A 27,779-nucleotide genomic window follows, 5' to 3' on the forward strand; every position below is an offset into this window, starting at 1 on the left:
TTTTTCTTTTTTTATATATACGTATTTTTGGGAGTTCAAGACACATTTTTGAAAATGCACGGAGAACGAATCCAAGATGGGTTCAAGATGCTGCTGTACGTGTATTTGCTGGTGTTCAGTCACAGTGGTAAGTTAACTTGCAGTAGTTGGTTTTGTTGCAGGTGTTATGGGGCGCTAGGTGCAGTTGCAAGTGGTTTAGTTGGAGTAGTTACTATGTTTTGCTGCAGGTGTGAACGTGTTGTGGGTGGTGTCGTTGCCGTAACTGCATTTGTTGGTTTAGTTGCAGTAGTCGCTGGTGTTTCTGTACATGAAGTATTGAGTGGAGTAAGAGTTTGGTTTAATTTTCCTACTTGCCATGTGTTGTGTTGTTGTAGATGGTGACCATGGGGTGCTTTCTGTAGTTGCAATTGGTTAAGTTCCAGTAGTTGCTATGTTTTGTTGCATGTGTTGCAGGTACATGGTGTAGTTGCTATGTTGTGTTGCAGACATTGCACATGGAGTGCTTGGTGTAGTTGCAATTTGCTTAGTTGCATGTATCTTTTGTTGCATGTGTTGCACTTGGCGTGCCTGGTGTACTTGCAATTGGTTTACTTGCTGTAGTTGCCATGTTATGTTGCCCTACATGTAGTATTCGGTGTAGCTGCAGAGAACCACATGTTGTCGAGAGCCTTTCCAGGTTTTACTTGATTCTTATTGATCCCTTTTTATCCCTTTGCTTAAATGCTTCTCGTTGGCCCAGTGTGCCACATAGAGATGAATGACTTGTTTCAATGGTGATATTAAATACAAAGTATAACGTTACATTGTAAGTAGGTTATGGTGATTTGACCGCAGAAAGTGGCTTGAGGGTCAATGCTGTGAAGGACAAATCAAAAGGAAAATAAATCTGCCCTTTGAGTCTCTGTTCCAAAGTCCCCCAGAGCACTTTTGTGAAATCACAAGTCCTCTGCTAAGCCCACAAAATCAATTCCACCTTCTTTAAGTCTTGTGAAGGGCCTCGTTGTGCTGAGCAAGTTAACCCATGATGACAAGCTGCAGTCACAAGACGTCCAGCTCTAATTGGAGATAATATTGCCTCCTCTCAGGCAGCTCTCATGATGTTTCACAAGCTGTTTGTGTTCTTTTACGGCTCAAACTGCTTTATCCAGATACAACTGCGCTGGAGGCATTTGGTTCTAAACTTTCAACCTGGAGGCACGTAAAGAGCTCTTAAGACTTTTATTCTAGATCAACTGAAAACAAGCCTTCAACAAGCAATGTCAACAGCTGCGTTTCCATTACACTTTTCTGAAAATAAAAGCAATATTTCTGAGGTTTTGATAAGCTCCGTGTATGTGTTTCCATTGAAAGGTGTTTTGGGAACGAGCCGTGTCTCGTGTAAAGTCTTGTTTTTGCGATATCCCATCATTGTCTTAAACGCTCGCCACACGAGACATCACTTTAGGGAAGACGGCCTTCAAATGAACTGGTCATGTGACCCCCTTTTTCATCTCCAGTGACTCCAGTGAGGGGGGACATGCGTAAAAGTTGTTTCCATTGCACTTTTGCGATAATCTCTTATATTGATACGTATTTGGGAGGTTTTTCGAAATGTAGCCGTTTCCATTACCAGATTTTTATTGCGATATCACCAACTACTGACAGTGCCGAGCAGTGAAACCGCTTGTTTTCGCTCAGTGTCGAGCCTGAACCACAAGCAAATGTGAGCGGCGTTATAGATAAGCACAATCTATATATTTCCCTCTGCGCCATTCAGTCCCTTAATGAGGTTTAATTAGAATAAATGGGCTTAAGGGCTAAGCATGCGTACAATAAAACTTTGCATAAGTGTGCGCTGTGTCCCTTCGGGTTTGTCAAGTCACTGATGATGTATGTGACCTTCCCGGATGCAGCAGTGGGATTAGAGGATCTGGTTCGGGTGACCTCATAATTGTGTGTCTGCTCAAACAACAAGAGGGACCACAAACCCAACAGACCCTATTTATCTATCTGTCTATCTATCTAACTATCTATCTATACGCACATATATATGTAAACTGCCTGCAGGTGATCCAGACCTCTCATTTTCCCCTCTAATTCCTCTTTAACCTTCCCGTGATCCCGTCTAAATGGTTCACAGCAGTGTTGCAACCAAGACATCAGGGCGAGGGGACATGAGAGGTATTTTTAGAATGAAATGCACTTTCATAAAAGCAAACAGAGAGGAAAGTGGAAGGAAAGCCTCCGTCTTTATCCCTTTCTGCCCCTCTGCCTTGCCTCTCCGTTCTTCCTTTTCTCATCGTGGTCCAAGTCAGAGCAGTGAGTCATGATCGTAGTAGCATTTTTTTTATTTATTTATTTTTTTAAACGGCAACTGAAACATTGTAAAATGTCAAAGGATAAGCATCTGTTCTTCTGTCTATGCACCATATATCCAGACCTGAGATTTACACAGATTCTGCACCTTCCCGACCCCAATCGCTCTCTCTCCCCGTCCAACACGCACACACACACACACACACACACATACACAACCCCTGACTGCTGAAGATACGGCCCGAGACACAATGGAGCCACCTGTCCTGTCAGATACACTTGTTCCGTCTCACACTCCGCACAAAGTCGAGCAGCTTCGCATTAACCCCTTTTAAGCGACCTGGCCTCTTGTCTCAGGTGATGTAAGAACTTCGAGGCGTCCACACACTTCGGTTGAGCCGGTCCAAAGAGACGCGACGAAAAGACGACGGCTAATGGGCGATCGGAAGCGCGCCGTGCGCAGGCGCTCGCATTTTGTACATGCGTGCATGCGTAACGCTCGTGTTCCGAGAGTCATCAATGATTCAGCTGAATATAATGTCGGACATTGCGTCAATTAAGCAGAGGAGCGAAGCCGGTGCTAAAAGGCAAAGGGAGAGCGGAACGTAGGGTAAGAGAGTGAATGGATGGACGAGACAAAGTGGATGAGACAAGCAGAAGGGAGGAGGAGAATCAGTGAACCAGCGACGACAAAGAAATGAGATGAGTGAGTGGAGGAGAGGAGAGGAGAGGAGAGGAGAGTAGCGGACGACCAAATGCCCATATTCATTAATTAATTCAAATCACGTGCTGCATGTTAAATGAGCAACCAGTAGTAAGTTGGGCATATATTTATATATATATATATATGTATACACATACAGACATGGATTTCTAAACAGATTTATTGTTTTGTTTGTCTCAGTGCTCAAACATGAAGCTCAGCTCACTGAGAAGACGCGATTTAATGCTGTTGCGCTGCTTCATCATGTGTCTCTTATAGGGTCTGTTATTTGTGTTTGAGGCCAGGAGGCAGCCATACTGCATCGTCCCCCGACGGCCCCGATGAATTTCTCTAATGGCCATCTATACGTGTCTGATGATGACAAAAACATTGAAAAAAACATAGATTTCGTTGTCGCTGTTGTTGAAACTCCCCCGTGAGGCTGAAAGGAAGTGGAAAATTGAAGTTTTTTAGACACAGTCGGGCTGTGGCCCTACGGCCGACAGTCACTTTGGTCTAGACTGCAGCAGCGACTGTTGGATGGATTGCCGTGAAACATCAGACAGACACGTTCCCCGAAGGGTACATTCTTCTAACTTCGGCGGTCATCTGACTCTTCCACTCCCACCGCCGTGGCGCTAACATTCGTGGTTGAAAGTGAACTGTCTCAACAGCTGGTGAATGGATTTGTACGCACTCCGCTGCAGGAATTCGTGGTATTGGAGTTCTCATCTCTAATACAATTAGTCTTTTGAGCGAATACTTTCCAAATTAGCCTCAGCCTTGAATATATTTTGTGTTTCATGCTACTTCAAAACACAATTTGAACTGTAGGGCGATGCCAACTAGGTCCACAGTTCGTGGCTCGTTGCTGCATATCTTTCTAATTTTTCAGATATTTGCCTCCCTGACCCTATTTAATCTTGTTACAAAGACTCAAGTGACTTAACATGTTAACCTTTCTGCTTATGCAATTCTCATATAAACAACCGACTAAACAAAAACGTTTTTACAGTGAGCATCGCATCTTCACAAAACTGGTTTTGTTAATGTTATCGGTTCAGAGCTGGATACAATAAGAAGCACATGCACTCTGTTCGAGATAAACTGGACATTGCACATCTGCAGTTAGTGAAGCCTATCTAATTTCTTAGATCTGGGTCTGTTTAGTCTCATTTCCTTTGAGAACATTTGGGCAAAAATCCCGAATTAAAGATTAAACGACAGCGAGAAATCAATCACAGAGAAGTTAAACAACAACAAAGGCGGAAAAATGTCGGGGAAAAGGCTTTCTGAAGGGTTCTGTAGCTTAAAAATAAATGCTTAAAACAACTCGTGCTCACATGCAATCTGTCCCTTCCCTTGTTGCACCTTGGGAGTCCCAAAACAGGGATATTTTTAAAACCGAACGGGCTGCAGAGGGAAGCTAATCTTGACATTACTTCCTGCATTCTCTGACTTATTAATGTACACGAAAACAGCTCCAGAAAATTCCAGAAACTGAACATAAACTCCACAGACGTTTGACCTCAGACCGTGCGTGTGTGTACACCCACATCAACTGAATTTAATACACGCGGTTCTCCAAATGATCTGTTTTGGAAACAGCATGCTTCCCTAGTGTAAGTGTGTGTGGAAAAGAAACCCAGATCAAACCAGGTGAGAGCAGCGAGTGAAAACCTCTCATATCCTGTATCCTGAATAACTCAAGAAATAAAAACTGACAAATATTTTCCCGTCCTTGCTAAAATGAATCCTTAAGGTGTAAATCTTCAGACACATATAGTGGTACAAGAAAACACACACACACACCCACTCTTGGACAGCCACCCTGGGACAACCACATGACCTCTGTCCCGCTGTTTCCACGGCAACAAGAGACCCATCCCGGGGGAGCAGCTGTGCCGTGCGTTCTCCAAAAGCAAAAGATGTACCTCTGAACTCTGCCATCGCAGTTTCCCCCAAGCCCCTCCCGCCTCTCAATTACCAACTGTCATCTTTCATCCTCGTCTCCTCCCTCTCCACCTTGCCGTCTTTTGCTTAATTTCCTGTGTCCCGTTCGCGTTTAAGTAAGACGTAGCATTAAAGAGCATTAAAGTCTTCCCCTGCTCGGTGGTTAATGGTTTAATTTGCCCAGCGTTACACTCGCCAAATCCACTTCCAACCTCGATAAATCCAGCTCATCTCAATTAGCAGCGCTGCTAAAATATTGAGCACCAGCACGGAAAGAATGTGCATTATCTCCTCCTCCGTCTCCGCCCTCTTCTTCGCGAACGCTCGCGGATGTCTAAGTGGCGTAGCTCCACCCTTTTTAAATGTGTCCTTTACTCGCTGGCGTAGTCTCTTCTTCAAAGGACGTGTAAGGGGAAGGGACGTCTAGCGAAGACATCCTGTTTACAGTGAAAACATCAAACGGACTCAAAGATAACAAAGGACAAAGTTAACCTTATTTCTCAGTGACTAATTGTATCATCTTGTTCCAAATTCTCATTAAATCTACGTAACTCAACCTTCTTTTCAGACTGGAAATACGCTTAGATGTCTGCATCGGGATTGGTTGAGGTGGCGGAAATAACAGCCTGCGTCACTGGTGAGGCTAATATTTACTACTTAAAGGAAAGATTTTGGACAGTATGGAGGTGGAGTGGTTAACACTGTTGCCTCGCAGAATCCGGGCCTTTCTGCGTGGAGCTTGTTCATCCTGCGCTTCCTCCGACGGTCCGAAGACACGCATGCTGGGTTAACTACACTGGTCACAGGTGTGCATTTGAATGTGAATGGTTGTTTGTGCCCAAACAACCATGTTCTGGTACCCTGCCTCTCGCCCCAATGCCCCAGCCGCCCGTGACACCCTTACAGGACAAGCGCTGACGGATAACGTGCAGCCACACGGTTTAACAGTGTCCAGGCTACAGCTGCTACCTGTTGCTTTTGATATAACCAACAAAAATAAGCATCCCTTCACAGCTCCGCGTTAAAATAAAACTCCCACTGGTGACTTTTAAAAAAAGGAACTCGCAGAAGTTGCATTAATTTAAGCACCAAGTGCACGGATCAGTTTTATTGCAGGGTAAAATCTTCTTCAGTGAGGGAAATGGAAAGAAGAGCCAAGAAGATGAAGGGTATTTGGTCTGAAGAAGCACGTGTTTTGTGTGTCCCAAGCGCACACGCAAAACAACATTCAATCAAAAATCAGTGTGGAAATGTAATCACCATTTGGAGATAACGAGAGTCTTCAGGGATGTGATGCTGATTTTAATCTCCCTCAGGAGAGTTAGCAACAGTGCTCGTCAACCGCACTATTTTTCACTAAATTTAGTCAAAAGCACATGTCGGTTATGTGCCTTAAGTGAAATCATTTGCTCTAACGGACGGCCGATGTGGTTACATAAACTCACTTACGCACACGCGGTTCATTTTCTACATTCCTTCAATCACCGGTCAAATGTTAATAAAGACTTACGCATGTCATGTTACATGAACAGGAGGGGTTATACATCTTGGAATGCAGCATCTGACATGACAATAATAGTCCTGCTCTCTGCTGTGTGTGTGGAAGTGCCTCGGCGTGCATGTTTGCTCCAACTAAATATATATGAAACGTGTTTTTGACATGTAGCTACCGCCCAGATCAACAATCAGAAGCCATCATTGCTCCGGGTGAAACCTATACCTCGTTTAGGGGCCGTTCCTTCTACATGATCAGTCTCTGAATGGCCTCATTAAATGCACTGCGATGCACCCGCCTCTATTGCTTTCGATTTCGCCGCGAGAAAGCCGATGAAATCGTAATTGTCACTTATCTGTCAAGACTCCTGAACTGTACTGTGATCAGACCGAGAGGGAACAACGAAGCAGAACAGGGGTAAGGGAGCGGAGACGAAAGAGGGCCAAGTAGAAAAACAACTGCAAACAACTGCGGGAAAATAAACATGAACACATTCGATTGAATTAAATATTAATATTCAAGAGTCCTGGCTTTGGCTTTGGATTTCATACAATCAAGGCCTACATTTTAGGCTTTAACTGATACTTTTGGCCACATTGTAAAGTAAAATCAGGGAGTTGTGATTAAGTCATTATTAAAGTCCATTCTCTCATGCCAACACGGCCACTAATCACTGGTAATGCTGGGTTTCTGGATAAACAGTGCAGCATAATAAAAGCAGCGGTTCAGTATCCCACAGGATTGTTTGAGTTAAACCTATGAGATTTAATCGCAATTTATTAGCACGAAATCTATTCTCATTAATATTTCAGGGAGTCGGTGAATTAGTCTTATGTGCAGACTCTCCACATATTTCTTATGGTCATTAGTAGGGATGGGGTTTGATGGTATCGCTTTATAAATCTCATTAAAGGACTACTCCAGTATTTTTAAACTTGAGCTCTATTTCATCATCTCTTTGGGTATAAATGAATAAAGCGGAAAAAATATTTGCAATTGGTTCAATATGAGACTTAATGTACTAAAAGTCATTGATGTTGCTCTTATCCTTCCATGCTTTCATGTACACGAACGATAGCTTAATAAAATAACTGTAACTGCTATCAGCAAGTCTCTTGCAACAGGAAAAATGCCTGGCTGTAGAGTTTCCTCTGTGATTTGACTGGTAGTCGACGACACGATCAGTAGGGCCACGACAAAAAATGGTGGTCCGCAAGGCACAGTGTTGGGACATGGGATGATTCGCAAATTTAGCATTAAGTAAGCTACCCTTTCTGTACTCCAACTCTTTAATGTTACTTTATTCTTCCCAGGGTGAGTTCTCATTTACCGTACGGATGATTTCAGAGTAGGTTTTCACGGACTGTCTACAAACGCCTCGCCTGTTTACGCTGCACCCGTTTCATAGTTCTAGTGTCCTCGCCCAAGCGTTTTTGTCCCTGTTTTTCATTTCAAATTATCAGGATTATCCTTGAAGTCATTATAAGGTGGCTGCTGAATGTATCTGTTAACTGAAATGTCATTAAAACATACTGCATTATTTGCGTGACAGATGACACAATTTAATAATGTCTTAGGTTTATTAATAACAAACCTAACACATGCCATTCTGCTGCGTCGAGGGCTTGCAGGGGACTCGGCACATATTTTGTCACCCATCTGTTGCAGTATTTACGGATACAGAAAATCACAGGAATAATATTCATTCAGTGAACATCAAATAAATAATTTGCTGATAATTTGCATGCATAACAGACTTAAAATTACCTGAAGACAAAGGTCACAGAATATGTGTGGTAGCACCAGGCAACTTTTGTTTTGTTTGGTTCAACATCTTAATTTTTTTCTTTCTCTCTTTCCTTTCGTGATTTGCTGTCGCCTAGGAAAGATTTGCTTGGGAGATTTCTTTGGGCTGTGAAATTGAATATATCCGGGCATTTTATAAACTTGGAAACAGATCCAAAATGGAACTGGCAAACAGAACCCATGGCTTGTCATTACACTGCGATCAAATTCATTTAAGAATAGCCTGGCACGCTGCCACTCCTTCAAAACATTTGGAAGAATCACAGAAACCAGGCACTGTCCATGACAGCCAGAGAGTGTAGCAAGAGTTGTTTTTTTTTTTTTTTTTTTTGCAAAGCCATTATTGAAAGAAGCTGAGGGTTCAGAGAGAAAATGTCATTGACGTAACTTGCCCCATGACGCCAGGCAGCTGAAGACAATGTGACTACTGAGAGAGCCTGGAAAGGGCCTTCACAGACAGAAAGCAGAGAGAGGTTTTTGTGAGTGTGTGTGTGTGTGTGTGTGTGTGTGTGTGTGTGTGTGTGTGTGTGTGTGTGTGTGTGTGTGTGTTACTCATGATGTGGGAACATTAATTTGTTTAAACAGCCACATTGTGGGGAAACTCGTGTTTGGGGACATGTCCAAAGAATCAGTCATTAAAGCTTTGGCTGAGACTGAGGTTGGGTTAAGGCAGGGACACGTCTGCAAGAATTGAATATAAATGAAAGTGATATCCTCTGAAGGGAAACACAATTGTGTGTGTGTGTGTGTGTGTGGTTGTGATGGGACAATAAGTGCATCTATCTTTTGTTTTTGTTTTTTTGTTTTCTTATTTTATGTGTTGGTCACACACAAGGGGTTGTAACATCTACGACACTGTTTCCCAGGTTATGGCAATCATCTAATTTATTCTGCTGGGACTGTAATGTCATCTGATAAATCAAATTCCTTTTGTGTATGTGTGTGTATTTGCAGAAACTGACACTGCCTGCTATTGATCCGAGACAAGGCGCAGACTGAGCACGAGAGAACAGGAGAGGACGACTAACTCTACTTTCTTTGCTTTAAAAACTTCACTTTTCCTGCCCTGTAGATCTCATTCAAACCCAAACTACCATTTACTGGACCCATGTGCTATCGATCGCCCTCCTGTGTATCAACAGGCGCAAACAACACACCCTGCACCTCTCGCTTTCTTTTCCCTTGCAGAATAACCCCACAATTCTCTTAATGAGGAAAAGAGAAAAGCAATTTTCCCCAGTGTGCTTCCTGTTGTTTTTTCCCTCTGGTCCCTCGGTCGGCTCTCTCCTCTTGTCTCTATCAGTTTCAGCTTGGCACTAACATGGTTTAGACTATGTCTCCTTAATGGCTATCCTCCTACTGTTCCTCTCCCTCTCCGTCTCCCTGTTTCTCACCCAGCGAGTCATCCCAGCCATGTGGACGGCTAAAAACCACGTCACTGGCGCGCGGCCAAAGCAGAAACCACCGAAATAAAAGCGCAGAACGGGGGATGTCAACAGTCTTGTTGTTCCTTAGCCCACAACTCTTGTTTGTTTATTCAGAGGGAGGTGATATTACACGATAATGCGAAAGAAAGCTATTAAAGCTATCTGAGGAAGGGAGGATAAGTGGATGGAGGGATAGGAGAGAGACGGGTAAAAGCGAAAACAAACACAGAAAGTAAGACGGAAAATGGAAAGTCAACAAAAAAACAAACAAGCCAAAAGGTAGAAATTAAAGTTCGGCGATGGAAATAGCACGCTGACGCACAACTCTTCATGTGTGCCTGTCGTAAAAGATGCCCAGAGATAAATAGACCTTTATTGCTTTCCCCTATCTATCCTTTCATCTCCCAGGCTTGCTTCTTTCCTCCCTGCATATGACCGAGGCACTCCTCGCCTCAGAGCAGCACGGCAGCAACCTCTGCAACTCTAAATAACTGCACGGACACTCTGAAACCCAGAGGCAAAGAAAAGCTCCGTGAAAATCCATTTGCATGAAAACACATGACCTACTACAGGCGACAAAAAAAAAAAAAAAAAAGAAAGAAAAAGAAAGAAAGGATGATATATAAACCCTACCTGGCAAGAGGAAGCAGTTCCAGGTTAATATCCACTAAAGACAGACACAGGCACTCCACACATCCCCATTAAAGTGGCCTACTTCCTCTGTCAAACTGGTGTGTGAGTGTTTGTGGCTGCCTAGCTGGGCTGGTGTGTGATTCTGTCAGTGTGGGCTAGGCCAGCTGAACTGTGCAGAGATACAGAAAGAAAGAGAGAGACAGAGAGAGAGAGAGAGAAGGAGAGAAGGAGGGAGGGAAAGAGAGGGAGTATGCCCAAGAGGCTAAGAAGGTAGACTCCCAAGCTGCACAAACAAGTGAGAAGGGAAGGCGTAGAGGGACTGGAAGAGAAGGAGGAGACAGAGATAATGAGCGGAGACGAACGGGAGGCGAGAGCTCAGAGAGAAGCATGCGCCGCGTGCGTTCCGCCGAGCCCACTAACTGCCCCGTAGTGTCGTCGGCGCGGCTGCGGATGCGCGTGTCCGCAAATATTGCCCGACATGTGTACATACACGGCGGCCGTTCTGCGCCTCCGCAGCATCCCACCCACCCCCGCCCTTTGGTTTTTTTTTTCTTTGTGAAGACATTAAGGCACTACAGCCGGGTCCCACAGGATGCACCGGGAACACAATGGACGCACAACCCACCGCGAGCCCCCGCCGTGAACTCAACGCAACGCATCGGTGTGACTCACGCAGAGCGGCCACCGTGTCACAGGCGCGGTCTGAAGCAGGAACCGGGTCACGTTATACAGATCTGAGAGGGAAGCGTTCAAGTTCGAACACCGCCTACAGTGTGGTTATCTATAATACACTCTGTAACTTTATCATAAGTTCACATTAAATGATGCTTCTCAATTTCCAGTAACTTTCAAAATATTTGAAAGTGATCTTGCACATCTTTATGCCACGTTTCTTTGGACATGTTACAGTACTAATCAAAATTATGTTTATATCCACACACAACACTCTGCCTTATGCCTTATTAACACAATACAAGGATGTCACAGTCTACCCTAAAGTGCACATCGCTCAGCTGACATCACACCGCAATGATTGTTCCATTGTTTTCCCACTGGAGATATGTACTGTACGGCTGCAAATAGATATGTATGCACTCAATAATTGCACTGAGTCACAGCCCGCAACAGGATCCGAGGCGCGGATGGCGCGAGCGCACCGTTTCTTTGAAAAGAAAGCCCAACTGGAAACTGATAGCGTACTTTCAGTGAAGCCGGGCTGATGGCAGTTTCAGCCATCGATATGTGGCATGTTGGAGTTTTGTTCTTGTGTGACAAAAAGTTGAAGTAAAAAAAAAAAAAGAGAACACATGAAAATATCAATTACTTGGCTGCACTGTAACTAAAAAAGCAACATTGCTCGAGCTATACTTTTATGGTTTCGCAACAAATAATAAAATAACTGAAAGCATTATTTATGTATATTTATGACCCTTTTCAGCATCTTAGTTGAAAAGTCTGTATATTTCCTTTAATCTCTCAGTTAATTAGCCAGTGATCAGTTAAAGCACGCGGTATTTATATTACTGTAACTCAATGGTTTGCGCTGTTGACAATATCCAAAAACACAACATGTGTTTAACTCTCAAGGATATGACTAAAACTTTGTGTTTACCAACAAATTCCTCCAAACAACTCTCTCTTCCTGGGTATTGTTCCCCAACCCGCAGCCGACCGCAGCGGTGCGTCATCATTACCGTAATGGCGGCTTTTTTTTTTTCCCCAGAAAGTGCAGATGGACAAAATTCAAAGTGCAGCAGAACACTGGAAAATTGCGCTTTCTGGGAAGACAAGTAAAAACGAAGTTAGTTACACTCTTGCGATGTCAACTTCCCAGTGTTCAGTCCCACTTTGAATACTGTCAATAGCGCAAACCGTTGTGAGTTACGGTAATATAAATACCGCGTGCCTTAACCGATCGCTGTCGACAAATCTGCACTATGAAGTATGAAAAACTATTATTTTCCATTTTTTTGTGTGTGTTTTCTCCAAAAATGTCGAGACTTGGCAGCCAGAAGCACAACATCCTAATGTGAAATAACACAAATGTTAGGCAGATGTGATTAAAGCGTGTGTCTTTGATAAACAAATGTACCTGCTCCTCTTAACCGGGTAATTGAATCATATACTCCTCTCTGCCTCCCTTGTTCATTCACACTCTCCCTCTATGTGCCTGTATCCTCTCATCTTCCTGTCACTCTTATCTCTAGAGCCTCTTGCTGCTACTTAGGAGAAAGGTTTTTCTTTCTTTCTTTAAAAAAAAAATATCACCTCTGTGACAAGTAACATTTGACAGTGACAAGCTGAAGACACACACACCTGCTGTCTCTCCTACTATCACTGCAGAAACCCTGAAATTAGGTGAAGCAAAGCAAAACATAATGCTTTCATTATCATTAACAGTTTAATAATAGTTACTGCTGCACTACAAAACAGAATCCCCAAACTCCAAACTTCAATCACACCAAATAAAAAAACTGAAAATGCCCTTGCCTCTGGAACCACACGTGCCCCAGTTAACCAGACAATGAATCACACCAGTGCCATTTCTCCCATGTTTTCATCTGTGACTCTCCAATTTGAAGGTGACTTGAAAAACTTCTTTTCTTCCTGAAAATAGTCAACCATTAATCTGTGCTTCTTGGAAACAAAAAAGGAAAGGAAACAGACGCTGTTTTTGCCACGCAAACTGTCCCATTTACACACACGCACCCAGACGTTAAGATCATATCTAAAAAAGCCATGCGCACGCAATAATCCTAATCTCCATAACAGAAAGCGACGCAAGTCTCGGAAAGAGACTTTATTTTGACGTTCCGAACGATATGACAAAAATGTACGTTACCTTCGACACGGGCATCGGGGACACGTAGTGAGGTTCTTTTGTTTGACTGAGGGTGTTATTACTGTTGTCCCAGAGCGCGGCGAAGAATGGCACAGTTCATCCACACAAACACACACACACTGACAGAGCACGTGTGCAGCACAAATAGATGCAGACCGCTAATCCAGCGTGACCATATGGGAGACATATATATATATATATATTTTTTTTTTTTCTTTCTCTTCCCCCCCACCCCTTGTTCGTCTTTCTGGATGTGTCAGTGCTTCTTTTCTCCTCCTTGTTCTCTTTCTAGTCTGTGTTGTTGCTGCAGTCCCAGCTTCTCCCCCGGCTCGGCAATAACGTGCATGCCAACGTGTGTGCGAAAGACGGCGAGAGGGAAGAAGGAGGGGGGGGGTTAAAGAGGGAGCTGGTGAAGGAGGAGGAGGAGGAGGAGGAGGTGTGGTGGTGGTGGTGGTGGTGGTGGGGATGAAACAGAAAGACAGATGGAGTCAGGGAGAGGCAGAGGTGTGAGAGTGAAAGGAGGAAAAATGGCAAATATGTGATGTATTAAAAAAAAAAAAAAAAAAAACACATAGATTGTGATGGTCGTGAAAAGATCAAACGCAACTAAGTCTCTGGAGACCTGAGCAGCCAGTGTCCTTCGTTTCCCTCTATCTCTCACTCTCTCCCCTACACACGCTATTTTTAGAAGTTGCAGTGCCGCAAATCAAAGCGCTGAATCAAAACCTATCAAAGAGCAGGATGTTAAGGGCCGTGTCGTTCACACCTAATAAGACGCGCGCACGCGTTTTCGCACGCACACACACACACACGCTCTCCAACCTGGGCCGTAACAATGACCATGTGTCTGCATCTGACCTGGGGGAAGTCATGTAAGCTATTCATCAGGCCTTATCTAATCACATCATGTGCTAATATATAATGGTCTTCACAAATAGCTATTTTAAACACTTGCCGGTTACACTGCACAGATGGCTGTCTCCCTCGACGTCCTCGGCTAAAGGTATTCTCCAGATGATGCATAAAGTAATGAGTGACATTTAAAAAGTAGAATATCAACTTTGCGGCTAAGCTACGGTTCACTTCGCTCTTTCGCTGCTCCCTCCTCTTAACCGGTGGCAGAATGTTTAAAGCTGTCAGCGGCGTCTTCAGGTATAAAGTTGCGTGTTTCCGCTGGAAAAAAATGTCAAAAACAGCCTCGTAATTTGGAAATTCAACTATTATCCCGACTCCATTACGTGCTCGGCGTCACTTTTCACAACAAGGAATGCGCTATAAGGGATTCCGCTATACAAAAACAATATATCTTTTATAATCTTTCAATCTTTTTTTAGCATTAATATCTTAACTTTAGCTTGTAAATCTTTGTAAATAATACCTTCTTTGTGCTATTTTTGTATGTACTTTGTTTTTTTTGCACTGAAAAGGAGAAGATCTCAAATCTCGTGGCACACCGCATAATGACAATAAAGGGCATTCTACACTATATTCTATTACCTTCTTCTTCTCATATCTATAGTTTTTCTGCACCGATGCTTTGCCGTTATGGAACACAGTCCATGAATAGTTGAAGGTGAGCTAAAATGAAGCCAAACAGCTCTCCATCAGACGGAAATCATTAATTTTTAAAGAAAGCAGTGGGAATTAATCCAACACCACAGGACGCAATGATTAACATCACTCAGTCGTGTTTGTCTGTCTGTGTCTGTCTGTGTGTGTGTGTGTGTGTGTGGAAGTAAGGACGGCGAAAGCAAAAGACGGCCTATTTGCACACGACGGCCGCAATAAAACGAAACAAGATAAAGAGCTAACAGCAACGAGGGGCGAGAGGCCGGGAGAAAGCGAAAGATTCCGGAAAACGTGACGTGAGACGAGGCTTGAGCGTTGCCAAGCTTTGAGTTGTTTACTTGTAAACCTCTCAACAACAGGTTCCGAATTAGCGTTTGTTACTGACACACGTCCAGAGCGGAGAAGCATTACCCGAGGTAGCGGCCTCTGAGTTCGCCAAATAAAGACTTTTCCTGCGAACGGAGGAAAGTTTGTGGTGGTGCTGATGTTTTTATCCTCGTCACACACACACAAAAAAAAAGCTATGAATTAAATAGTGTAGCAGACGGCGGACGGTTGTCCTGGATATCCTAACACGCGGCAAAAACTTTACAAAGATGCAACGCGCTGACCCATTTCTCCAAGGAAGAGATTTTTGATTGCATCTACTCAGCTACTTGAATCTTTGACGATTTCCTTCTAAAGTTCCGTGTCGCAGATTCACCGTGATATACGCTGCACGCGCCACAAAAGTTCGTCACATCTGCACCATCTGAACCAGTTCTAAATCTGGATGTCAAGACAACACATGCTGGAAATAGCATGCGATGCGCGTGTATGTGTGCGCTTGTGTGCCGAGGGAAGAGACAACTGAATTCAACCATGTCTAATTAGAGACAGTGGAGGGGAAAGTCTGCTTCTGTTGCAGAGAAACAAGGGAGAGACAAATGTTAATCACGTGAGCGCGCCGGTCCAGATGTTCGGTATGTCGTGCTCTATATTTAGATACTTTACGTTTCTGGTGTTCTTTTTGGATGTAATCTGAGTGCTCACCTTATGGGGAGGGTCACGCTTTCACAAAGTTTCTCATATCATGTGTTGGAAGGGTTTGGAAAGAGTTACTAGTACTACTACTGAAATGATTGATGTGCAGCCATTGCTCACAACTCACTGCCTGTACCCACTGCATACCCAGTGAAAATAAACTGTCAAAAACCACACAATCCTTCAGCAGCTTGTTAACTTTTTCCTCGCTTTCCCCCGTGTCACTCATTGCCTCATATTTTGACTCAGTGATGATGTCTTTCTCCTCTCGGAACTGCACCAGCAGCTTGAAAACCCACCCCTGTACCTGGACCACTGTCCGTCGCCGTCAGACTAGCATCCCTAACACACTTCCTGCGCTTTCATCGGCGTCCTCTTGACAATCCTCTACCCATGCCAGACACTTCCGCCGACACAGCCGACCGTGTTGTTTGAGCAGTGATAAGCCACTGTTGTGTAAGGCTGCGGATCAAACCCTGACTTCAATCTGGTCTCTCCGTTTCAGCCACATCAGAATCCTCCTCGGCCGCAGTCGAACTTCGAGTTTCGGGAAATGTCATTTAACATGCATTCATCCATTTCTTTGAAAGGTTCTGCGGTTTGTGCTGAGTTGCGAACAAGATGTCCAATTTGGGGTAATGAGGATTGAATTCGAGACCACTGCTTTTCTTGGTCAGCTTTCAAAACCAAGGCGAGCTCTAGTCTACAACATCTAGATGTGGCTCTTGACTGTGAATAGATACACTGGAATAATACTGTATACTAGAAGTGAACTACTTAATTATAGTAAAATTGACCACTTTTAAGTTGAGGAGTACTAAAAATACATAAAGTGCCCTAAATGTGTTCCTAACAGGTTTGTGTCATTTTGTGCTTAAAGTGGCCTTATGAAACAGATAGAAGTTATACCACAAGTATACCGTTACCAAGGTGTAATATAGTGTTTAAAGTGCTTGTGAAGGTTCTCAGTCATCCAGGTCATGATATATCCAAAAAGCTATTCAGATAGTGCTTAAAATATGCATAATATAAGATTTTGCAAGTACTTGTCGTCTTTTCTCTCATTTTTCTGTATTCTGTCCTGCTCTTTTGCATATCTTTTTGATGTTACCTGCCCTATGTCTCCAGAACTTTGTCAGTTCCGGTACTTTTTAAGTGGGGTATATAAATAAACATGATTTAATCTGATTCCGACCTTCAGCACGCACCGGGAAGGCTTGAGGCAGAAGGTGAAACTGTCGAGATAAGAATCAGAACCTCTCCTGCACACCAAAGTTGCTGTACCAGAAAATGGTGTATATCCTTCTAAGGTGGGGGTGAGTTACTGCCCCAAGCGTGAATAGTAAAATGGACTGCCCATCCATCCATTGTGAATGTAGTAATGCACTGTATTGAACATAAGCCAAAAACTTTCAATCATGCCTTTAAGTGGCAGTGGCTGGGAGTTTGGACACCTGAAGGGAACTCGGGGTGGAGAAGACACTATTTTTTTGTCGTAAAGGGCTAACTGAGGTGGTTCACGGACCTGGTGAGGATTCTAAAATGTTGCTTCCATATAGAGGTAGGTCTATCCGGCCTGGCAAGCTGAGACTAGACCCTATGGTACACCCAGATTTAGGGATCTTACATATGTTTTTTTTCTGGGAATCCCTTGGGATTCCTGAAGAGGAACTAGAATGCAGCCAATCTTGGATGAGGAGATAGAAATGAATGGATGGATGATTTGATTACTCTACAACAAGACAATATGTTTGGAGGCATTTTGATGGTTGGACTCTTACGGTGAAAACAGAGCACACCACATAGTCTTTCAACAAGCATGTCTCCCTTTAGATGACCCTTTTGTTTTTTACAAGTAAGTTACTCTTGTTGCTGCTGCTAATGTTGCCGGTGTGTTATTAATATTTAAGTGATTTTTAAGTAGACTTTTATGTCAGTGAGATTCAAAATTTGGAGACAGAAGTTTTTTTGTTTAGCATCTAATAAAGGACTCCATGCTGGATACATACAGTCTGAGAAATACAGTACGATCGTGCCATGTTCTGATGAGCTGGCACTGACAATATTCTGACAGTGTGTTGAAAAAAAAAAAAAAAAAACCTCATGACAAAACTCGTGGAACTGAAGAAAAGAAGAACTTGTTCCATTTTGCAATGAATCTTAAACTGAACTTGAGCGAAGCAGCTTATTTCCTGCTCTGATATTTTGTGTTGCTGCTTAAAATGCAGCGTGCCCCAGTAGTGAGAGATGCTGCTCAGTGGTGGTATATTCACTGACGCTCTGTCCCTGAACTTCAAGTAGCTTTGACTGAGTGCATGTGCGTGTTTGACTGGGGGTGAAACGGACACGGAGGACTAAAAAGAGAGAAGAGAAGCAACCTCTATATTCTTTAATTTAATCATGAATCTAAAGTTTTGACAAGTTGTGGGAAACAGTAGGACATAGAGGGAATGAGAGAGGCTCCTTGTCACGCTACGTCACCGCTTCCTCTGGCATAAATGCTGCATTATAACCACTTTGGCAGCTAAAACAGATTCTCATAAATGTGAAATGAGACAGCGAGAGCACAGAACACGGTGCCCTCAAACCTCAACTGACACACTTTGTTCATTAGCAGCAGCATCCATATTTCTTCACTGTCCTATGGAGTCTATGCACTGATGACATAGAAAATGCCACTTAAATTTTTTGACTCGGAAAACCACTGCCAACGCTGCTCATAAAATGCTAACTGTATGCGAGTGCGGTTGTCATTTCAAAATGGATGGTCCTGTTTAGATTCCCCTCTGACTGTGTGTGCATATATGTGTGTGTGTGTGCGCAGCTGTGTAAATTTGTTTTTCCCTAGCTTAGTGGTTAATGCTGCCCAGACAAAAGTGTACCGGAAGCTTTCCAGTGAAGGAGCTCCGAGACTTTTAATGGCTCTGGGACACCGCACCACAAGTATTAGTGTTTCTTTATGTGAATGAAAAAAAAAAAATAAAACAGTTGTACTATGCTTTATAAAATATTAGTGGATTCACTAATTACTGAAGAAATTTTTTTATTTTTTTTTTATTTCGAATGCTAAAAGCAACCGTCAACCCAAGAAAGAATATGTCAATGTGACATAACGTAACTGGAAATTATAGCTAAAGTATGAATTAGAGATTGACCGATATGGAATTTTTAAAGCCGATACCGATTCCTGAGCCGATACTGGAGCTGATATTTAACGCTCTCATGCATATAAAAAAAAACAAACAAACAAAAAACAGGTGAAAAGAGATGACCATAAGCATTTTCCAGCTTCCAGCTGCTTGAACTCTGCTAGTGGGGGTGGGGCAATGTATGGGCTGCACGGGTCCACAGCGTATCCAGCACCACAGGGCTGCTCATGGATGCCTTTGTCTGTATATCTAACCATGGGGGGAAAAAATGCATTGGTGAACACACCCGTGTATTGGCTGATGACGATAACAGTAAAATACTCAAATATAGATATATATACTAGATCTCTCGAATGCATTAACAACCTGCTTAAATATGTAATGTTGCAGCTTTTAATTTGGTAATATCGTCCACCTGTGCAAAACTGATTCATATTAAAGCTGTATGAGTGATTAAAAAAGGAATACACACAAGAAAGGACTAACATGCAGCGACAAGAGACAATGAAATTCAGCAAGTTGTATAATTGGCATATTTTTGACACGCTAACTTATTCAGTTCAGTCCTTTGTGTGAAAACACGCCTGCCCTGACAGCTGCCTCAGGGTCTTTATGCAGCTCTCTGTCCAGGATCATCCTCTGTTCTAACACCTCACAGTTGAACATCTGTTGTATGATACCCTGCCATCCATCTCCATGATTATGTCACACCCCACTCAACCAACGTCCATCTATGCCACGAAACACTTTGCTTGGCATGATGTCAAGGGCTGAGGAAGTGAAAACGATGAGAGTGGTGTTTAAATTGAGCACGGCATCATACACGTTTGATGTAAACTAATGCTGACAGTAAATTAAGCCCCACAGATAACAGAAACTGGCAAATCCTCATCCGCCTGCTTCCACTGGGACCAAAAGATAAGAGCATGTCCAAGCAAAAACAAGACTCAAGTCCAATTTTCCACAGCAAAGAATTCAAAGTGTTCAGCGGCTGAAGGAGCACGAACACTGTGACGGAATAAGGCCACACTCCGGAAAAACATGAATGAAAAACCGTAACACGAGCTGATAGAAAGGATGTGGTTTCTGAAGTATGTGTGTTTTCCCTTTGGAGCGGAGTCCTCTCGCTCTGCATACTTGAACATAACTCTCGAGTAAGATGCGCGCTTCAGCTAAGAGCGGATTTCCTCGGCTTTGTGCATGAGGAGAAATACGGTTTCTGACTCGAGGGAAATGTGAGAATCAATTGGCAATTTTCTAAAGCTCTATCGTTGCAGTTCAGCAACAATAAACACCCTGCACCAAATACACTGTATTCTCTAATGACGTGAAAATACGATAAATTCTGGTGTTGACTCAGCAGCAACAAAGAAGCAGAAATAAAGTTATCTGAGCACAAGCAAAGAAGAACGATTGTATGTCTACCTCCTGGAACATCCATAAAGACTATTCTGGGACTAGTGGAGCTTTTAGGTCTCATTAACAAGCGCATACTCGTCATCATAAAGGAACAGTGAAGTACATCTTGGGGATTTTAGGAAGATTCAGATGTAATATTTTATCTGATTAACCATTTCAGATTTTATACATATAACAGGCATATAATGTTACAAAGTACATTCACTTGACACTGTCCTTTAGGTTCCCATGGAATGCGTCGATAAAAGTTATTTGTTTACGCATACTGAAGTGTTTCCTGTAAGAACAGAGCTAAAAGGGGGAAGCCACCGCGCCCCCAAAAAGCCCAGTCTGCACTGATTGGTCAGATCCAAAGGCCTAACCAGGCATCATCCACCATTTATTAACCAGTACAGTACTGGTGATGAAAGAAAGCATTTGCAAATTTGATATGAGCCCTAAACTGCAGGGCAAGTCATAAGTGTATAACAGAAAAAGACTCTTTTTTTTTGTCATTATTTAGCCGGATATTATCTTGAACATGGTTGTTTAGCTTAGCAAGCCAGTGCACAAGAATAGAAATGGAAGGGACGGAAGCAAGCGAAATGGCAAAGTTAAAAGGTCACACGCTAAGAGGGCTCTTCTGGTTTTGTGTTTTCATCTGATCTCAACACTCAAATAATTTAATATTTATCTAATCTAGAAGTAATTAACTGTAAACCAGCTCATTCAGGAGCACCTGCCTCTAAAACTCTGAGCTGTATCAAAGTTTGAAGCTCTTCCTAGCTTCCTAGCATACAAGCTAGTAGCTAGGACTGCCACCTGCTGGTATGAAGAGTAATGTGATCTCATTCATAACAGTATGTGCCTGTTGGCTATATATAGTCTAATGTTCAAGTACAACATTTTGGCACAGGCACACGCAAAGAGAGTCGAAGCCCCAGTTGTTGGTCTCCGTTGGTGTGGTTAATTTGCTAATAAACAAAAAGATTAGCTGAAGAAAATGTCCCACATCTTAAGCTAATTTAACTATGTAAAAACTGCAGAGAATGCATGTGTTATGAAGACGAAAACAGGACTACTTTTACGAATTCATTAAAATCAGAACTCTATCTTTAAATGGAGTATTCATAGATTTGTATTAGCGCTGAATACTTTTTCCACCGCTGTCTGACCCACATGTGTCTGTACATGTCTATCTATAGGAGTGTGTCCCCGTTTCTTCCGCCGATATGTAGCTCACCGAACGACGCCTACCGAGGCTTCAAGTGAAAACACACGGGGTAAACACAGGTTTAAAATTCTCCCATGCAACAGTAAGGCTACAAGGACGGCATTCTCCCTTTCTCGACAAAGCTAATTTGCATGTAATTAAATACATTTGGTGGTGACTGAATGCAAACTGTTTGCCTCTAAGGTACTCTGGAGAAATGCAATCAAAAGTGAACTAATTTGTCTACTTGTAAAATGTTATGATTAAGCGGGCATCCTCTTGCCTTCGGGGCAGCTATCCGATTTCCATTTAATAAGAGATTACAATAAAAGGTTCTAATAACTAAATAAAGAAGAGAAAATGTCACGTACCCCTTCAAGCATTCTGGCATGTGTTTGGGTCTGTCCACACTCAACCATATGAAAATAGGTCACATTATAAAACACTGTAATTCACGGTGTACTGTGACTTTAAAAGCACTGATTTTTTTTTTTTTTTCCAATTTATTGCTACAACGCACCAGATCGTGTCAGAGTGGACCTATATATTTACTTAGATCTCATACATTATGGATGTTTTAAAGGGAAAAACAGTATTTTTACTTCCACCTCTTAATTATATGCAAATCATCTTCATCAAGACTTTTTTTTTTTTTTTTTTGGATGTAAGGCAAAAACAAAGAGAAAACTGCATTTCTTTTTTATCCAGCTAAGTGTGCATCTAATTGCTGTCTCATGCCTGTTTACATTAGTTTGTCGATACGGTTTGTGTAAATCGCATTGATTTACGCGGCCGAGCGTATTTGCCAAGTTATTGAGCGATTAAGGGGGGACACAAGCAGAAATCTATCACCGCCTAGAAATACCTTTGCTGCGCGCGCACATATGGCCGCGGGAAAACACGGTAGCGGCAAAATATTGTTTGAAAGCTTCTCCTTGAAATATTGTCTAAATGTTAATATCCCCTCAGTTGTTGGGCAAAGTTCACACATTGAAACTCAAAGTAGTTCAAATATCGGAGGCTATTTTGGGTAATGGGGTCTCATCCTGAATCTTTTCAAAGGGCAAACATGCACACACCATGGACGGGTAGACACACATGTAGAGAGAAAGGGATGAAAGACTGTCGGCTTGTCCTTCTTTCTTTCTGTCTTTCTTTCACTCTTTCATTCGCTGATGAAATGAAGCCCTAATGTGCGACAGGTGTGCCGGCTACACACAAGGCTATTTATCCCTTTTAATTATCTTTCAGCTGAACTGAAATGAGCCGGATTGTGCCCCTTTTAAACAGATGAGGCAAGGAATGAAAAAAAAAGAAGATGCATGAGGTATTTAAAAAAAAAAAGAAGAATAAACAAGAAATGGGAAAATTACGGGAAAGAATAGATTAATCCTTCACATCAATGAAAACTGCTCTGGAGGACATGCATGTCTTCACAAAAAATTTACCCAAATAGCAATTAAAGAACCAGTCGAGAGAAGAGGAAAATAATTATGAGGAGATTTCCCTGGGTAGGGCCTGAAATGACCAAAGTGGGCCATGGTAATCTCAGTCATAACTCCCCAGCAGCCGTGCTCTTAATCAGGGCATTTGAAGGCCAGCAAGCACTTAAAGATCCAAAGAATTCGGCGCAACCCCTGTGCCACATTAAACATAGGTCATTATAATAGAGACTAACCTGCAGACCATCGCCATCTTAACCTGGCGTGTATGGTAACATGTAAAGGTCAAAATGTGGGCCGTGCAGTGCTGGATGCTCACTCAATCATCTTGGCTAAGTAACCTATTTTAAAACTTGTGGAAATGACCATACCAATAATAGGTTACTCAAAATGTACCCCTACACTGTTGACAGATGGGAGCCACTAGTATTTTTTTTATTGACTTCATTTAGCGGCCGAATGTTTATATGAGTTTAAATTTCAATTTCAGAGGTCAATTAAAAACGCTACCTTGTCAAAATGCTCAAATGATGCAGGTAAGTGCACAGAACTACATGGACACGTACTGATGGAAGCATCAGAACAGAGACGCAGAGAGTTAGCTGTGGTACAGTTAGCAGCAGATTCAATTTGTAGTCATCAGATGGCCACATCTGTACAAAAAAAAAAACAGCTTAAAAGGGCTAATGTGTTGTTGTTGGGTTCAACATCTTTCCATTACGAGTGTAAAACAATCAGACGTCACAAGCAACTTATAAGGGGGAAACATACAGACGTCTGTTTATACACAGATCAGGTGCATAAACAGGTTATTGTGTAAGTCTCCCGAAACAGCTGTGACTCAGAGAATGGGCGTGGGCCTTCTGATGGTGTCCTGTCTGGTGGAAGAATGTTAGTGTTAGTGGGGGCCTTTGGGTCCTATGGGATCCCACAGCATCCCACAAACACTTGACCAGTTTGGGATCTAGTGAATTTGGACCATTCTGCTGTTCTTCATGTTGTTTGAGTTGTTCATAAACAGTTTTTGTGTGTGTGTGTGTGTCTGTATCAGGCTGCATCCTGCTTGGGATGGCTGCTCCCATCGAGGAGGGTCACAGCCGTGGGGTGGGGGTGTCTGGTCTGGTGTGGGTGGGTGCTACATGTCTGAGTGACACACGAATGTCAGGTCTGAAAGTTTCTCGGTGAAACACTGAATTGTCACAAGATGGTTTATTCACTTCACCTGTCAGTGGTTTTAATGTTGCGGCTGATCGGCGTATGAAATCAATTCACAAAATATATACTAAGCCTTAGAGGTTCTTTCCTAAAGCTGCACTGGGGAGTGGTTATTTAAACTTTTCAAAAGTAAACACTGGTTAAAATCTGAAGCACAGCATCAGACACATCCCTCCAGCTCTATTGCTAACACCGGGCAGGGCTTAAATTGCACTCAGCTGACACTAACTAAAACAGGAACACTGACTAAAGCAGACCAACCATTTCATGCATCGGCATAAGACTCAGCATCCAACTTGCCCAAAGTCAGTAAGAGTCAACGCGAGTGGAAAATCATAATTACGACAGCGAGAGCCTGCAGGAAAGCGTTTCACTCTCGCATGAAGTTTGCGGAGTTCGCGGGGGTACGCACAAATATACGCACTATTCCCACGTGTCCGCGTGTTTGCCGGCTCGCCCCCGGCTTCCAACGGAACCGGCCACGCGCCGGGGGCGCGCGCGTCCGCGTGCCGTACCTGTTCGAAGTGCGTGACGGGGGGCTCCCTCCTGTGAAGCTGGAGCTGCTTGTCGATGTTGTCCTTCAGGCACTGGCACACGCGGCGCTTCTGGTCCGCCGAGTAGGCTTCCAGGCTGAGCAGGCAGTCACACTTCTGGAGACGGATAGGGAGGGAAAGGGGGGGAGAGAGGGGAGCAAAAAAAAAAAAAAAAAAGACGGCAGGCGATTAGGCATCTACTGTCAGGGAAGTGAAGAAGAAGCGGCGTCTCGTGGTCCCTGGACGGCGAAGGGGTTGGAGATGAGCGGAGCGCAAGAGATAAAATATGAATGGAAGAACTGAACGAATCCTTCTTTAATGAGAGAAGTTAGTGACTTCACAAAAGCTTAATTTGTAACAAGTACATCAATGATATTATACTCTCAAGTATGAGGAAAGCCTTTGAACTTGCCTTCACATTCAGAGCTTGTTATCTTTCTTTTTCACCACAGAGTGTGAGGTGGCACAGCCCCCCCCTCCCCTCCCCTCCCCTCCCATCCCTCCTCCCCGGGCTGAGCAAAATGCTTGCTTTAGTGAAATCAAATAATCCACTTTAGGCAGAATTTGATATGCTGACAAACCGGTGTCACATTGGCACTCCTAGAAGAGTACAAATCAATGCAGCCCCGGGAAGTACATGGGAATGAATATTTGACGGGCCACTGCTTAATGGGTTAAGAGTTGCCAGAGGCCGGTCAAATGGCTTTTTTTACCCGAGAGGACGTAAACAGCCCTCGGGCCAAGGCATCCGGCATCCGCGATCTCTGTCTGATCTCGGTTACGCTCGGATGCCGTTTGTTTTCGTCCGCGATTAAAGCATCGAAATGCTGTTGATAAAAGACAGATGTGTTCATGAGTTTTTGAGGTGTCTCTGCTTTGAATTACACTAAAAAAGTGGAAAAATCTCTCATTTAAATTCAACATTCGGCAAATTAGTATTATTTTTTTTGATTATTTTGTGGCACCGATGTTTACGTGAGCTCCCACACACTACTGAGATTTCAGGGTATCGTCGCTCCTGTATTCACTGTTTAATTCGGCATGAGAACGGCTTTTTATTGCTTTTTAAATTTATTCATTTTCTTTATGCGTACTTCATGGGCTTTTGCAGCTGATTGCCCAGCATTGTGGCTCTTTTGTGCCGTTTTTAGACGAGCTTTGTGAAGAAAATTGACTCGACTATCCGCGCGCTGTGCGCAATAAACACATTCCTGCCCGTTTCTAATCCGAAAATCCACGTCAGTAATTAATTGCAGGAAAAGCTAAACGTATGATTCTTCCAGCACCCGCGACCGAATCAGTATTCGGCCGTACACGCTCCTCTCGCAACAGTTACAGCTGAAGCCGAGCCACTGCTATTCTTAGTTTTCCTGACGTACTTTACATGAAAGGAACCTGTTGTGCTCAAGAATAATTTTTTCCTATTTGGCCTCTTTCCCTTTTGATGATTTCCACCTGCCTCGGCTGCTCTGTCTCCGGCAGTGTCAGGAGAAAAAAAAAAAACATTTGTGTCCTGACAATTCTGGGCACGAGTCAAGCTATAAAAAGGACTTTTTCCATTTTGTACAAGTCTTCAGAGGTGGACTGAAGTCCCCCGTGTTTCTGTTGATGCTCACTACCTCGGTGCACCATGCTGCCTGTTTTTTTTTTTTTTTGTTTTGTTTGTCTGTTTGTTTCCTGGCTGGGCAGGCTCTCGCATGCCCGACTCTGTTGGGATCACTTGGGCTGTCACCGAATGTCCCAAATGAAGACGGGGAAGTTTCTGATGCGGATGAAGTAGGTGTTTGGTGGTTACAGCTGTGTCATTGTTACGGATGACAATGCAAAAAAAAAAAAAAAAGTCTTTATGTATAATTATAGCAGGGAATACCATTAAATACAATAAGAAATGGAGAAATAAAAACACAAAATTGAGAGAGAGAAGCAGGTAGAAGACGCACTTATGATATTGAGCCTGACTGTTTTCACCATGAGATGATGAAATAGGGCTTTTTCGCAGCAGACAGAAATCAATGGTGATCCTCTCTGATATCCATCATTTGGACTGGGTCTATGGTGCAACAATGGACATATACTAGGAAAAAAAACAAAAACCACACACAGCCTGACTTCAATTTGAATACCTTGCAGCTGGGCGAAACAATATACTATTTCTCTCAAACAACAGCTCATATTTCTTTCTAGGGTTATTCTCAAGATCTCAAGCAAAAGAAAAATTGCCTCGTATACTACGTGCCAGGAAAAGGTCAGAAAGAGCTCATCAAAGCCACGGGCTGGAGAGAAACACACAAACATCCAGGAGGAAATGACACCATCTCCACTGTTCCCTGGAAGGCATACGTTCTGACGATATTGCTTATTGGCACGTAACGTCGAGACCAACAAAACCAAGACAGGTTTATTTATTTATGTATATAGTACTACATATTTATTATTTTTCATTTCGATTTAATTCATTTCCAAAATGATAGGTGGTCACATGCCAGCTACTGGAGATAAGGACATAGAGAAAATTCCTAAGGAACGTACTGAACCGGGAAAGACAGATTTAAGGTTTTCTATGCTTGCTGCATGAAACAACCTACAGTCCAACCTCAAACTTAAAACTTCCTTGAGCAAGTTTAAAAAGATGGTGGAATCTGTTGAGTTCAGTTAATCTGTGTGCAGATGTTTTAAATGAGCTTTTCTGTGTTACCACCCTTGGCCAGGTCTCCCTGGGACAAACCGGGCTAAATAAAAAAAAAATAACTTGATATGTGATGTACTAGAGCATGAGTCTTCATCAGGGCGTCCGCGACCCCTTGTAGGTCGAATACGCTGCAAAGACTCTTTCCAAAAAACGCTGCCTCATAAGGCCTGGTCTTTCCAGGCAACTCCCCGCCGCACCTGCATCCAGACGCACACAAACACGTCACCCAGCTTTTCAATCTGCACAGCGTACCGACGCTACCGACGCTCAGTATAAACACGGACTCGCCGTGGCTCCAATCGGGAACAAACAATGATTCGAAAATAAAAACGAAAAAACAAAAAAAAGGCGACCAGCTGGAGCAGTGAGTCACAAGGATGACGGGTCACAGAGT

The 27,779-nt window shown here is 43.1% G+C and overlaps 1 protein-coding gene across 5 annotated transcripts in view; it reads right to left on the reverse strand.

The window, feature by feature from the left end:
• Positions 1–27,779, reverse strand: part of rgs3a (regulator of G protein signaling 3a) — a 135,370-nt gene that overhangs the window by 35,710 nt on the left and 71,881 nt on the right. For all 5 annotated transcript variants that reach the window (XM_047570275.1, XM_047570276.1, XM_047570279.1 and 2 more), the window contains one exon: positions 24,679–24,813. In XM_047570275.1, the coding sequence (XP_047426231.1) occupies positions 24,679–24,813 (135 nt within the window). The remainder of the gene's footprint in view (positions 1–24,678; positions 24,814–27,779) is intronic.

Source organism: Mugil cephalus, chromosome 19 (assembly GCF_022458985.1).
Source record: "Mugil cephalus isolate CIBA_MC_2020 chromosome 19, CIBA_Mcephalus_1.1, whole genome shotgun sequence".
NCBI classification, from domain to species: domain Eukaryota; kingdom Metazoa; phylum Chordata; class Actinopteri; order Mugiliformes; family Mugilidae; genus Mugil; species Mugil cephalus.